General features: G+C 38.6%; 1 protein-coding gene across 1 annotated transcript; it reads left to right on the top strand.

Annotated features, from left to right (window-relative positions):
- Positions 1-2,434: 2,434 nt before the first annotated feature.
- On the top strand, positions 2,435-15,371 carry LOC114142446 (adhesion G-protein coupled receptor G2-like). Its single transcript, XM_028013730.1, has 14 exons — positions 2,435-2,542; positions 7,064-7,179; positions 7,303-7,366; positions 7,474-7,615; positions 7,737-7,850; positions 9,422-9,544; positions 9,655-9,700; positions 9,770-9,861; positions 11,054-11,169; positions 11,389-11,657; positions 11,731-11,821; positions 12,077-12,206; positions 13,094-13,250; positions 13,964-15,371. The coding sequence occupies exons 1-14, from the start codon at positions 2,535-2,537 to the stop codon at positions 14,062-14,064; spliced, it is 1,569 nt and encodes a 522-aa protein (XP_027869531.1). The 5' UTR covers positions 2,435-2,534; the 3' UTR covers positions 14,065-15,371.
- The last annotated feature ends 141 nt before the right edge of the window (positions 15,372-15,512 follow it).

Genomic DNA, 15,512 nt, shown 5'->3' with positions numbered 1-15,512 from the left:
TGATCTGTTTATTTAATAGCCATATTTTTTTTGCCATGTGTGTTTTATATCTAGAACATGTTTGGCAAACTATTCCAATGACCAGGCCTGTCACCATAACAAATCCTGCTCAACGATTACTTGTCCCAATAATTATCGCGATAAATGATTATATTGTTGTTTTGAGACCATTTTCAACTGATATGTTGATAATGGCATAATAATGCAAGTTAGCACTCTCAAAGACCAGTAACTTTTAATTTTGTCAAGAACATTTAACACAAGAACTGGAAGATATTTTAAATATATAATATTAAAACACAGCAACCACAATCAAAAAGCAAAATGGAAATTAAAACCACACAAACGACAACATAAATAAAACTGTCTGTGTGTCTGTAAACAAAATCACTCTTCAAAAAATACTAATCATCAGAATGGAAATTATTGAGCCTGTTTTAATTGATCATGCAATTAATTGATTTATTGCTTATTGACTGGTTTCTGCCGCCTCGTGTCACAAGAAAAGGCAGTTTTATTAAAAGCACTCTCACATTGTTTTACCCTGCACTCACCTCTAGAGGTCGCCCTTGTGACTGATCATGTTATCTGATCTCAAAGGAGACAAAACCTTCTTAAAGGTGGAGTAACAATCAAGAATTTTATAAACTCAACAAATGTCTGCATAAAATGTCAGATTTTCCAAGTTTAAAAATCATACTTAGAATAATTAGACCAGTGATGATATTGTCTGGATCGTCCACAATCTGATGACTGCAGATATTCAATGTTTCTGGTAAAGATGACTCAGCTGGTTTCAGGCAGCAGCTCCGGTCAGCCTGCTGTGAATATTTCCCCTTCATAATACGCACTTTCATTTTGTGTTTACTTGTCTTATCTTTGTCTAATATTTACATTTGTTTGACCATCTAAAAAATAAGGAATCATGGAGGAGTGAGATTTTTTTTTCCACCACTGCTTCAAGTTTTGAAGATTTACACATGAAGAATAATTCAAGTCTTCACAGAATGTTACATAAAAACGAGCAGACTAGATAATATAATTCATTTTTCCTGCAGTTTTCAAATACTGTCCTTAAACTCTTCAAAGAAAATGATGCTTTAGTGAGTGTTTATCCATCCTCAGTTGATTTTTTACTACAATTCAATTTTTTTATGCTTTTTACTCTTTCTAGGCTTTTAAACATATGGATGTAGTGCAGGTTATTATTTTGCTTACTTCCTTTGCCTACTAACTGTGCCATTAGTTTAACTGACAGTTTGACATTTTTAGAATATTTGCACGAAAAATCTTCAGCATTTTTTGTGATTGAAATCCATGGTGAATTGTTTACAATTTTCTTCATGCTGTATATTGATGTAATGTGCATGCATTTGTATTTCTCAACTATTCTAAATACATCATTGAATGAATCTGCCTCTTGTCACTTGACTCTAAAAGTGTTTTGGCTTCAGAGACTTGGTAAAATATGGAGAGCCATTTCAGAGAAAGTTAAATAGCAAAATAAAAACGGAAAATAAACCAGAAATTGGCTTTGTTATTCCTATTTACATTTATTCATGTATATATTCACTTACTTATTTATTTATTTATTCCCCCATTTATTGCTGTCTGTCCTCTTTTCTTTTCCTTACTTTCCTTATTCGTTTGTACTTTTATGTTTTCCTTGGGAATAAATAAATAGTGCGACAGACTGGCGACCTGTCCAGGGTGACCCCGCCTGTAGGAGCCATTTATCCTTTTCTGTGTTTATCGCCACCAGGGGGCGAATTTCATTTTGAGTTCTGTGTGTCAGATGGGGGATGGGTATTTAAGGTCAACCGTGATTCGGTTCAGGTGTTGTTAGTGGGAAGAGGCAACAGTTTTCCACTGTGTTTGGTTTAGGTTTTGATGTCGCATTTACGTGTAACTACATGGATGTAGCAAACAATGGACATTGTTCTGTACAATAAATGACCTTTTTACAAGTCAAACTAAAGATCGGCATGGTAAATCTCTACTGAACGCACGTAAGAACAGCGCCTTCAAGCACAACAACCAGTAGCCTAAAATATAGGATTTTAGCCGCTACACCGCCTCTCGCCTGAAACGTTCGCTGGAGGTAGGGACCATCACCCCACTAGGGACAAGGATGTTAGAAAATGGATGGATGGAATAAATAAATAGGAATAAAGAAGCTAATTACTTATTTATTTGTTTAATTTTGGCTGAAATGGCTCTCCATAGAAATGTGTCTCCACAGTGTTGTACAGACGAGAATAAAACCATTTGCACATGGAATTAAAAAGCAAAGAGAAGCAGAGGATTTCCACAGAAAGAACTGTTCTTGGATCTGTACTTAATATATCTGGGACATAATGTCATATTTTGGTTTCCTCTTTGTCACCCATTCAAATGTTTCTGGGTTTTTCCCTCAAATAACTTCCTACAGAAGTGTTAATTCCGCCTACCTTCTGCTCTGCTCTGCTTCCTGCCGTCACATTGGTTGCTCTCTGGTATCATTTCACATAAAACCGTAACAATATCTCAGCGACATGCAGAGGTAAGGCTATGATGTTTCTTAATGTTCAGCTATAAGGAGGCTTTTGGGTGTATTGATGCAGAAATCTGACCTGATCTGTGCTTGTTGTTCATTAATCTGCACAGGAAATGTCTGTGGTGATGCAGAGGCTTTAATTTGAAGTGTGAAAACTCGCAGTTATTTCTGTTGGAAGGCCATGAAACTATTTTGAGATGATTCTCTTACTTTTAGCAGAGAAACTCAAAAGCATTTTGAATTGTAAGTTTAGGAGATCTAGCTGGTGGTGTTTAATAAATTGATGGAGCTTATTGAAAACAGAGAAATCCAGTGTTGTATAAAGTACTGAAATCTCAGAGTCAAGTAAAAGTATAAGTACCTCTCCAAAATATGACTTTGGTAAAAGTCCAAGTCACTGACTGAAATGTTACTTGAGTTAAAGTCTTAAAGTATCTGAAACTTCTTGTACTTAAGTATGGAAACTACTGTAAAAATGGATGTACTCAAGTAATGTAATGAAAAGTACAAGTAAAAAGTAAAACAAGGCAAATGCAGTTTGAATGACATTTTTTATATTTTGGTAAACTTGTCAAATACACTTAAAATAATGTACACAACCAAGTGCAGGCAAAATTAAACCTGCTAATAGATATACCTGCAGGCATCATTTAGTTAAGAAAATTAGGTGCTTTACCTATAGCACAAGGTTAACTTAACCTGCTTTACAACTGAACCAGCTTCTTAGTAAACCCTCCAGGACAGAAAATACAAAGTTTTTGTAAGCCTTAAGTTTTCCCTTCAAGTAAGGTCAGTGCTGAAAATGAGAAAAATAAATAGTACAGAAAATGCGGCCAACATGAAGAAAAAGAGCTGTTACGATTACTCTACTTCACAAATCAGTGAATCAGTCAATCCTACAGTCAGTAGGTGGTGCACACAACTGGTCATTATGCAAAAGAAAAAAAGAATTGGGAGGGAAATGCAGCTTATTGGCATCTGTAAACCTGGTTTTGAACTTGCATGCCTTTCCTATATTCGTTAAATTTAGTCTAAATTGCTATCGCTATGGCTTCTGTCCCCCCTTGAACAGAGGAGTCTAGGTAGCCTGATACAGTCAACATTAGGCCTAAGCTAAATACACCACGTGTGGAACTGAAACAATGCCAAACAAAGTTCATTTATGGTCAACGTTTCACAATACAGTAGTGTCTAGTGACCAAGCTATAGTTACTGAAACAGGAGGATTATAACCATTTCATAAGAAGTTACCTCGATGTGTTTCTTCAAGTTGGACGGGGAGTTTTTGTAAGATAGAATTTCCACATCTTTGGGCAGGAATACATAAACTGCATGCGGTACGACGAATCTTTAACACCCACGAAAGAGTATATTGTGTTTAAATAAGGCCATGGGCTCTCATCACCAGCTGGTGGTTCCCCTGGAGCCGTGTCCGACGTAGTTGCAGTCGTTGTGGTCTCCGTCTCCTCCTCCATGTGGCTGCTGCTGATTGCGAGACTTGCTTTGTGTTTAATGGGAGAAGCAAAACAGGTGTATCCTATTGGAGGTGATGAACAAGCCCAGGCAAGCAGGCTGTTGCAGTCAATCAGTAGGTGGGGTCAAAACACTTGCGTTTCTCTCTCTCGCTTTTTTGTAACGAGTAACTAAATCACACATTGAAAATGTATCGGAGTAAAAGTACGCAATTAAGTTCGGAAATATAGTGAAGTAAAAGTGAAAGTCATCAAAAAGTTTCATACTCGAGGAAAGTATGAAGTACTCCAAAATATACTTAAGTAAAGTAGTGAAGTATTTTTACTTCGTTACTATACAACACTGGAAAAATCAATCAGGTTTACACTTGGCTGAGAGGGGTGTGTGTGTGTGTGCGTGTGTGTTTTGTTTGTTAAATTAAACCTCGACTTGCTGATATTTAATCAGAAATCATTTCCAAAATCTCTATTTTTACCACCTTAGTCATTGATTCTGCTACGTATTTTAATGCAAACAGTGACATCATAACACTGAAAAGGTTTTTTCAATAAGTACAACAAACCACCACAGCAGCGTGGTGTTACATTTCATCTCTCTGTAAATCTGTAACATGTTTGGTCATTTGAATGAACTCTTGGCGTCAATATAACAGCAGGTGTATCTCCTGATTGGTTGAGGTGTCTTGTTTTTGGTAACAGCAGCAGATGAACAGATCTCACAGCAGGAAAGAAAGAGATTTCTTGTGAACAACGCCTTTCCAGTACGGTCAATTCCCAGCAATCAACAGCTGATCACACACTGTTTGTTTTTCTCAGGGCCGGAAACTAAATTGCATTCTTGTTTTTCTGTGATTTTAAAGTTTTGACTATTACTTTGGCATATAACAGAAATTCTGTGGCACAAAAATTTAATTCACAAACCAGAAATTAAATATGATTTTACAGTGATAAAACATGAGCTTTGTTCAGTGGAATAGTCCTTTACTACCCTGACAATCCAGAAGTTGACTTTAGCGTTGATGAATAGTGGCGCATACTCATAAAACCCAACTTGAGGTTTGTACTAAAATACCCAGAATGTTATTTAAAAAACAAAAAAGAAACAGACAAATCTAAGAATTTGAACTTCTGAAAGCACAGAATCCTAAAATTGGAAACATGTAGGAATCCTGACTGCTAATTACCAACAGGACAGATAAAGTCTGCATGTCTTCTTTGTTGGTTTACGTTTCTTTTTTGGTCTTTTGGATTCAGTTTTTAGTTCAATCTCTAAGGAGAAATTTAAGGAGGAATTTTGGGAGTGAAACTCAACACATATGGAATTTTTGTTCAAGATTTTCTGTTTCTCTGTATTTCGGACAGAACCTGCTCAGTGTCCAGCACACACAGCTTTTGATTTGTCAATGTCAGATTTATTCATGTAGCACTTTAAAAACAAATGTAAAACTGACAATAAAAACTGAGTATCAAAACGCCACTTCAAATAAATGCCAAAGAATAAAAATGAGTTTTGAGAAGCGATTTAAAATGATCCAGGCTGTGGGCAGATCTAATTTGGAAAGGATGATTGTTCCATAGAAGAGGAGCAACAACAGAAAAAGCCTGATCTCCTTTCCTCCTAAGTCAGGTCAGAGGAACTGTCAGTAAAAGCTGATTATTTGATCGTAGGGTTCTGGACACAGACTGAAATTTTAAAAGGTCCCGAAGATAAGGGGGAGCTAATCCATTTAAAACTTTCTAAGTTAATAAAAGAATCTTAAAATCTATTCGATAAAAGACGGGCAACCAGTGTAAAGAGGCCAGTATGGGCCTTATATGGTCACGCTTCCTGGTTCCTGTAAGAAGTCGTGCTGCTGCGTTCTGGATCATTTGAAGTCGCTGCATCTGTGATTTATCCAGGCCTCTATCTAATGAAATGCAATAATCCAAACGAGATGTAATGAAGGCAAAGATAAGTCCTTCAAAGTCCTTAAAACAAAAACAAGATTTAACTTTTGCTAAAATCCGCAGGTGATAAAAACTTGATTTAACCACAGAGCTAACTTGTTTATCTAGCTTTAAACAGCTATCAAAAGTAAAACCAAGGTTCCTAGCAGAGGTCTGACAAAACCGAGCTAAAGAACCAAGAATCACATCTGGATTTGTAGTGTGAAGACTCTGACCAAATAATAGAACTTGAGTTTTACTTTGATTGAGGAGAAGAAAGTTTTGTTCCATCTGAGATTTGACTTCAGCTAAACTATCAATAGCTGAAGAGATTCATTTTATAGTTTAAGGGGCATATAAAACTGGACGTCATCCGCAAAGCAATGAAAGGAAACGTTAAATTTATGGCCACTCTAACCACAGCATGTTTAAGAATTGATGGGACACAACCTGACTGCAATGAGGCATTTATTACCATTAAGATAAATGTCTTTTATCAGACAAGTAGGAAGACAAGCCACAGGACAATCTGATGGCCACAGATGCTTAATAACTGAGATCAGTTCATCTAAAGAAACTGGCTGAAAATGCTCCAGAATAGCTGTGCATTGTGGCATTTCTTGGGAATCTAAATCTACCAGGGTATTCGAGCCTCTAAGAGCTACAATGTTTTCTGTGAAAAACTTAGAGAAAGCCTGCTACGAAACGAAGACACCATCCAAGTCGAGGAGAGCCGGCGAAGAAATGTCAAATACGTAGGCTTTAATCCTCACCGCCAGTCCTCCACGTTTACCACGTCTTCCACGGAAACGCCTTTCTGAAATCAGCTGTGGACTCAGCTGCTCAGTAGGGATGTCAGTGAGGAACTGGAAGCCTCGGTTTCTCAGACCCAGACCATATACAACATGTAGACCTACCAGAGTTTTAATGTCCAGAAGTGCTTGACGGCCGTAAACAATTAAGGCACTAGAGCCTAAATGTACAAATAGAGCAAAAAGAGCAAAAATAAAGTAGAGAGAGTGAGTCGGACAGCGTGCCGAATACACTGGCGCCATCTTCAACTTGAATCTTTTTTCTTTATTTATTTTTTTAAACCAGATTTAAACCAGAACATCTGTGTTTTTGACAGAAGGACTTTCTGGCTCGTCCTGCTGGTGGGATTTTATACCATGGATAGTGAGACTCAAGTAAACTGTAAACACACTGATTGTTGGGGTTACTGCGTCAACTTTCCACATCGATCAGGTAAATTGCTTCATTTGCAACATCGAATTGTTCCAAATGATTACTTTGACTGGGCCACTTGTTATCTGTGGCTATTTATGTCCACACTTTATTTCATGCATCTTACAATTATCAACTTTACAGTTGCGAAAACTGAATGCTGCATGAGAAGGTACAGCCAAGGGATAACAAAGTGTAACATTTTCAAGTAAGTATTTTCATTCTTTATCATGAACAGAGTCAGTGGGTGTGTGTGGATCAGATAGTGTATTTCTGAGCTGTCTATCTTTATATCCTCTCTTCCTTTTCAACCAGAGCAACTCAAACACTCGAAAGTATTCTGGAGGAAACGGAGGTGAACCAGACCACAAATATTTCTGTTCCGTGTTTAGTGGCCCTCTTACAGAAGCCGCCTAACGACTCCAGGAGTATTGAGATATACGCCAACAGCACTCAGGTGAACATGTCTGTGTGTCTGTTCTTAACGGACAGATTCACGGACAGCGGCATGGACGCGGACTGCTGGCGTACTGAGCCTTCAGTGTTTCTCTTGTTGTTGTTTCTGCTTCTGGTTGCAGGCGACATCAGACGTAGACGTGTCCAACAGAGCGGTGAGAGTTCAGCTGCCGGCAGAGCTGCCTGCTGGACTGAACAGTAACATTGTGTTCTGCATGATCCAGATGCCAGACAATGTGAGACTTTTATGTCACTGACAAAGCATGCATAAATGCATTTTTACATTTATGGTGTTTTTGCCAAAAAAATTGATTTTGCTAAAATTGGATGTTGCTAAAATTGCAACATTTGCAACATGCAGATGTTGCAAATGTTCCCCTGCTTCAGCACGCTCCATTCAGATGATTGCAATTCAGCAAAACCCTGTAAATCAGCCATCAGTTGAAATCATGTGTGCTGAAGCAGGGGATTGCCTAAAACATGCAGGGCAGTGTGCCTCGAGGACCACGGTTGAAAAAACATTGAACTAACCAAACCCTTTAAAAAATTGTTCCCCCCTTCACCTGTGGGGGCGCTGCACCAAAAACCACTGAAGGAAACAACACAGAAACCTCTAAAGACGCTGAGCGCAACTTCCTTCTTCCAAAATTGTAAACGAAAACAGAACAGCATGAGATTTTAGCGGTTGTAGGATTTCTCTTTTGTTTTTGGTAAAACACCACGAGCCATTTCTCCTGCTAGCCTAGCATGTTTGCTTTGGCTGAATTTACCCAGAATGCCATGCGCTGTAGTCCACTTACTGCTTATTTAGCACTCTTCGGTTTGCTTGGCTTTCACATAATGCATCACCAGAGTTCACTTCAACTAAAGCAGGACTTAGGTTTGCAGCATTTAACATCATACATTAGCGCAAATATTGTAAAAATGTCTTTCATTTCTAAATTGGCACCAAAAGAATCTTAGATTCTGCTTGCGAAAAACCACCAAAGCAATCACACAGTCCTGGAAGAACAGCTATTTATTGATGTTTTAACAGTTTCATTAGTTTTATCAATATATTTTGGCACAACTGGCTCTTTAGGAACATTCATGTTTTTGATACGCCCCCAAAATGAAAACTGTGAAAATGAATGTGACACCCCTGCTCTACATGATCCATCTTTCTAAAAATGTTATTCAAGAAAACTTGTTTTATTAAACCGGACAAGAACCTGCAGCAAAGCTGGTGACCAGCTGATGCATGTATGTCGGGCACTGAGTGATTTTGTATAAAGCAAACAAATATGGAGAACAAAAAACAACAATTGTTTCTTAATGTGAGATTTTTTTCAACTTCAAATTGTTGCTTCTCAAGATGACGAATGTATCTTTACTGCATTTTTAATAGTGGTTAAAGATTTGGTGAAACTGAGGAATATTTCTGTTCATGCACCCTCTCAAGAAAAAAAAACTGAGCTCAGGCTGAATTTTCTTTCTTTCTTTTTTTAGCTTAGATAAATATAAAGTAGGACTGCACACAGTGGTGCAGGGCTCTGGTTTGACGCTCAGGAAGTCGGTGTGCATTTGCTTAGGGGAAGGGAGACGTGTCAGTTTCCTTCGAATTATATCCTCCACTAAATTTTCACATCATAATAATCTGTTGCTACAGACAGAATCTATCTCTGGTAACCAGAAATCTGACCAAAACCCAACAATTGCAAATTTCACCTGCAAATGATGCAAAATGACACACTGTAAATGACCATTTAACGTACATCATTATTTTTGACGATAACAATTTAAAACCAAAGTTTATTTTACTTTACAGATTTCCCTGCCAGGCTTGCCGAACCTGTCCGACAACAGGCTCGTCGGAGTCAGCGTCGGCAGGACTGTCACCGGACTCAAGCCAAGCATCAACATCACTATGAGTATTGCATCAAACATAAACGTAACTGATTTTATTTCCCTGCCCTTATCATAAAGCTGCAGGTCATGTGGCAAGATGTTGCAGGAAGGAAGATAATGATACCATCTAAAGCAGAAATAATGTTGTTTCAGGAAAGCCTGAAACCCCAGTGTGTGTTCTTAAACACGACATCTGGTGGTGAGTAGCCAGCAGTCATCGTCGGGTTCAGCTCTGATGTCGTCAGAGTGACAGGTTTCTCTCTCTCAGATGTTAGCACACGGGGCTGTGAAGTGGTGGAATATAACCAGACGTACGTCACCTGTTCCTGTGACCATCTCACATACTTTGGCGTGCTCCTGGTAGGAAATGCTTTTTGTGTTTTTAATTTCATGAACACAGGTTGTGCAGACCACAAACGGTCCAGTTGAAACATCGCACCATCACCTCACCGCTTTGCCTTAACAAAGGCGTCGTTTCACAGAGGTTCAACAGAGAGGAGGCTGGAGCTGGACTCCTCTCACTGACATAGTAACAATGACCTTATGACCCTTTGCCATGAAATCCTTAACAAGACTTGGCGCTATAAGTTGTACAGCTCCACAATCAGAGTTGAATTTTTCACTCATTTCAGACATATATTCTTAGATATTTTACATGTTGCTGGTTTCTGAACCTGGTGACTGTATGATGTTTTCTTATTCTTGTGTTTTCATGATGTAAAGCACTTTGAGCTGCCTTGTTGCTGAAATGGGCAACACAAATAAAATGGATTGATTGATTGTATATCATTGAGAGTACAGATATTTACTTATTCATCTTCAACAAGCCATTCTGTCTGAAAGATATGAACTATTGAGTGGAGTTAAGATATTTTATATAAATAAAGAATTGCACATACTCCAATATACCAGTAGGGAGAGCTATTTCGCATCAACCGAGTGATTGTTAACGGGACTTGAAAGCAGGAAGAGGAAGAGATGGTCTCAGTAAATGATCAACATAAAGACAACGGTACCCATGATTCCTTGCACAGACGTCTGATTCATGCTGCTGTTTGTTAAAAATACATTTCAATTTAATTATGCAAACCCAGATGATTTTATCTGGATGATTGCAGAATGGCGGTTGATCATTATTTCTTATATAGTGCTTGTATGATGAAACAAAAAAAATAAAAGATGGGTTGAAATGATTCAGAACTAAAACCAGAGGAGTTTAGATTTTATCAATGTAAAGCTTATACTTTCGACTTTAATAGAGTATTTATGTTTTTTTTTTTATTGTTTTTTGGTTTCTCCATTGTAATGTTTCCATAAATACTATGTAATTTAAATGAATACCTCCTTATAACAGACAAAGGTAGCAAAGCAAATTGTCACTGGGATGTTAGAAACTCAGACTATAAAAAATAATGAAATAAGATCCTGTATTTTAATGTCAATAATCGTTGTGACCAATTTGTAAAGTTTATGTCAGCTAAAAATGCTAAAGTGCACCTACCATACATAAAATGATCAACAGCAAAATGACAGAGTTTGTTTTTTCCCACAGGTGTCTGCAGACCTCTCACAAAAAGACGCTGAGATCTTGTTCTACATCACCTACATCGGCTGTGGTATCTCTCTGTTTGCTCTGGTCGTCACTGTTGTTCTCTTCATCACAAAAAGGTAATGTGTTCTTTAAACAGCCTTCAGTCTTTTTGTCAGTTATTGTTTCATGAATACCTGCTTGGTGAGGTGTGGCATTATTAGTGTTGTCAGTCAATTCATTTGTTCTCTGTAGACGGCAAAGACCCTCAATTTAGCAATTATTTGTGTCCTGATTTTTGTACTACTCGGTATGGCGATGAAATCTGTTCAGCTGTTCTTGTCTTCTGTGTCTGACAGGAAACTCAGAGCAGACGATTCCAAGAAGATCCACATCAGCCTGGCAGTCGCTCTGATCCTCCTCAACGTTCACTTCCTCTCCAGCCAGGCGGTGGCAGCGTCGTCCTCCACTGAGCTTTGCCGTTATGTGGCTCTTCTTCTTCACTACTCCCTGCTGGCCTCTTTCACCTGGATGGCCTTGGAGGGCTTCCACCTCTACCTCCTCCTGGTCAAAGTCTTCAACGTCTATGTGAGGCGATACCTGCTGAAACTCAGCGTGGTGGGATGGGGTGAGTGGCATCGGCTGAGTCTGGAAGTTAATGTCTGCAGCCTTAAGTTAACATACCAGTTGTTGTGTTTCAGGTCTTCCAGCGGTCATTGTGTCAGTGGTGGTGATCATAAACAAAGACATATATGGTCGTACCTCTGTGGACTCGTCCAATAGGACTGAAGTGTAAGAAAACACATGCTAACTGTTTTGCAGCTACTTTTTGTTGTGTTTGCACGTTTCAACACGATCAGTGAGTAAAACCACGGGGTAAACATGAGGCTACCCAAACTCTACTTGATATTTTCCTTAAACTGATGAACTTGGGTCGTCTTTTTGTTACACTTTCAGTCTCCTCAATAGATGTGATTACAGTCTGCATTTTTATTTTGTATATGAAATAACTTAAAAAAAAACTTTCTTTGCTCCCTTTGTGTGTAGCTGCTATATAACCGATGACAATGTGAAGATGGTGACCACGGTGGGAGTGTTTGTCTTGGTGTTCATCTTTAATGTGATCATGCTTGGAGTGGTAATCAAATGGTTCATGGGACTGTACATTCGCAAACAGGTAATTGTCACGTAGCTACATTGCATATACAACCAACAGATTGCTTTACAGGTGTTGCCAGTGAAAGTTGTCATCCAACTGTCATCAACATGTGATTTTGTCCAATGAAGTATGATGTAAATAATTATGTTCCCTGAGTATAAAGGTATGGTAAGCTCAAGGTTCTGCCAAAACTCTTATTTTGAAGTTGTTGAGTTGCCCTGTCCTGCTGACAGAGGCAACATTCAATAAGCCTACGGCCTAGTCCATACACAGCCACATATCTGAGAAAGCAAATACATTTTTATGCGCGTTGGCCTTGGCAAAAACTGAATTTATAGATGGAGATGATCAAGGTGGTGAAATGTGAAACAGGTTTGACCACACATCATGGATCCAAAGCATTTTCCATCCTCACTGCCAAGTCTGAACAATCACAGCTTGTTGACATGTAAATGTGTTTTGAAGGGAAATCCAGAAAGTTGGGTAAATTTGGTTCGTATTCAGGGTTGTATTTGTGATAAACAGAAAACTGCTACCAAAAGACGTGCGGCATTGTGGTGGAGCAGGCTGTCTGGTAAATTAACTTCTTGAACAGTTTTAGTCTTAAATCTTCTGTCTGTAGCTGCTGTTTTGTAATCAGAAAGGGAAATCTTAATAACAAATATCCAGAGGAGCTGTGAAATATAAATGTGACCAATCATCTAGGTGGATTTGGAACGGTGGCCTGTTATTGGTTCCTGATTTAAACCAGATTATCCGACTCAGAGACCCAAGGTGATTCCCTCAGTACCAATCTAGCACAAAGTTACAGGTTGTTATGTTAAGGTCTCTTCTATTTTTTGCATTGTCTTTAAACTGCTGTGTTTTTTCTCTCTCTCTCTCCCTGTTCACGTTTGGTGAATCAGCGCAGTCAGAGTGAACGAAATGCAACCAAGAATAAAATTTGCACGTTGCTGGTTCTCATGGTTCTGCTTGGCCTGACCTGGGGTCTGATCTTCTTCTCACTGGGCCAAGTGAACACTCCTGTCCTCTACATCTTCTGCATTGTGAACTGTCTTCAAGGTCAGCATGGTGAAACCTGATCGCCTTACTGCTGGGACACTCCAGCAAATGCATCTCAGTATAAAATAGGGGTGTACACATAAGTTAAGGTAACAGGTCATCTTTTTGGGGGGTCAGACGTCACAGTGGGCATAATGTAAAACCACATCCAAATACTTGGTTGCTTATTTCTACCTTTTCTGTCTTGAAATTGCCCTTCCAGAAGCAGGAAGTTAACACCCATGCTGGTTCTTGGGGTGATAAGTGTTCCAAAGTGAACAAACACGTTCTGTGACCTTCTACCATTTATGGAAACATTCATGAGCTTTACTGTACTTCTACTGCTCCGTAGTTCATTTTTGGGAGTACCAGAGCAAGGCCATTTTGTATTTCTACCTTTGGAGTCCAGATATGGGCCGACTGACCTGAAGGATTTTAGCTAGCATCCTATAACCAGTTTTGCATGATTTTCCACTCCTCCTTTCTGGCCTGACGGTCAATGGCCACGTTTACAATTGAAGAAGGGAGGCTAATTTGAGCCATCAGAATCGTCAGTTTGGACTCAGGTCTTTTGGCCCTCTTTCGGGACTTCAGGGGAGAGGTCGAAACCCTGGTACTCCCAGTGTTAATTCTGACACAATTGGCTGGTTTCTTAGTGACCTTTGCATGAGCCTGACCTCCTGCTCACTGTGGACAATCTGAGCTTATTTTTTCTCTCCTTTGTGTTTTTCTAGGTTTCTTCATCTTCTTTTACTTTGTGTTGACTCTGAAAAACACCAAAGACTCAGCTACCATGCCAAGCACTGACATACAGAGTCACTGCCCCAAAACCTGAACCCAGAGGAGGAATTTATGTTTGGGGAATTTTCACCCTATTGCTACTTCAGATCTTGTTCTTAAAGCGACACTGTCATGTAAAATTGACGTGTTTTTGTTTGTTTTTTTAGCTTTAGATCATGTTATAATGTTATTTCTTCATCAAAAACGTACATAGAGTGTTTCTTTCATGCATGTTTGAGAAATCATTTAATCTCCATGGCAACCATTCATGGAGTGCAAAACACTTGGAGGGACCTTTCCTCAGAGCTGCAGTTTCCAAGCTTCCGCCTCAAAGAGCATCCCTCCTCTGCGACTCCTCCATCAGCTCCTTCAGACTAGCCAGCAGCAATTAGCCAACACCTGGTGGAGCTGCACGTCTGCTGAGATCATTATAATAACCCTGGTAAAAACGCTGTTTAACGGTTAATAGAGGAGCCATGTTGTAATGACTTCTTGAAGATAGAATGTTGGAAAGAGCAGGACTTTGTTAAAGAGACAGGAGCCCAATTTCAAGGTGTCAACTTACAAAGTCAAATTTCTTTGAAGTCATATTAGACATGTACAACATTTTCATAACAACTGAAGGTAACATACTTATTTAATTTTGCTATGAAATGGTTAAATGGCTAGAAAACACAAAATACTGCCCCTTTAATGTAACATATTGCACAATAGAAAGCAATCCTTCTCCTAACTTATATTACATTTTCTTTTTAGGCTTGTGGTAAGTCCTGCCATGGATTTCTCCCTTTGAAAAGAGAAACCTATTATTACCAAAGGAAAACTTCATATGCCATTCCACCCAGTACAGGTTGTAGTGTTTATCTCATGCAAATCCCACATAAACACTCTTCATTGTAACAGAATAACAGCTGGAAGTTTTATGATCAATATGAGGAACAAACATCTACAGTATTGCAAATCAGGTGTTATAATGTAATGTAATATGTTAAATATTTGTTGTAAAACTGCATCAAAAAAGATGATTGTGTAGTAAAGAAATATTTATTTTTGGAAAAGGCAACGAGTTTAAAGTTTTATATAAAAGCCTGTCTATAGCTCATTTCATACCTGCATACTGTAGACAAATATCCCATTAGTTATTCTTTTTTTTATGGTGGCATAGAATTATTAGTATTTTAGGTTTTTGTATATATCTGATGTAGCTGCAGTCTTTACAAGATTTATACATTATCTCTTAATAGGCTGTTACATTTTAGACTTTAGTGGTAGAAAACTGCTTTCAGCATAAAGACATAACACAGACCACAGGTGTGTAAAAATATTGTTTACACTTTTAAATAAAGTATTACTAGTTCTGCAGCAGGTCTTTGGATTTTGGTGTGTGAAGTGGAACAAATCTGATATACAGTTTAATACCTGTGAGAGAGGATGAGGGTTAATTACTGAACTAACTCACATTGTGAGCTAAAAGCTTTCATGTGAAGATTTCTCAATCCCTCC

Source organism: Xiphophorus couchianus, chromosome 4, assembly GCF_001444195.1.
Source record: "Xiphophorus couchianus chromosome 4, X_couchianus-1.0, whole genome shotgun sequence".
Lineage (NCBI taxonomy): Eukaryota > Metazoa > Chordata > Actinopteri > Cyprinodontiformes > Poeciliidae > Xiphophorus > Xiphophorus couchianus.
This window is presented reverse-complemented; position numbering and strand designations above follow the sequence as displayed.

Coding starts and splice junctions, on each gene's coding strand:
- LOC114142446 (XM_028013730.1), top strand. Junction 11,170..11,388: donor GTTCTCTTCATCACAAAAAG/GTAATGTGTTCT, acceptor TGTGTCTGACAG/GAAACTCAGAGCAGACGATT. Junction 11,658..11,730: donor ACTCAGCGTGGTGGGATGGG/GTGAGTGGCATC, acceptor GTTGTGTTTCAG/GTCTTCCAGCGGTCATTGTG.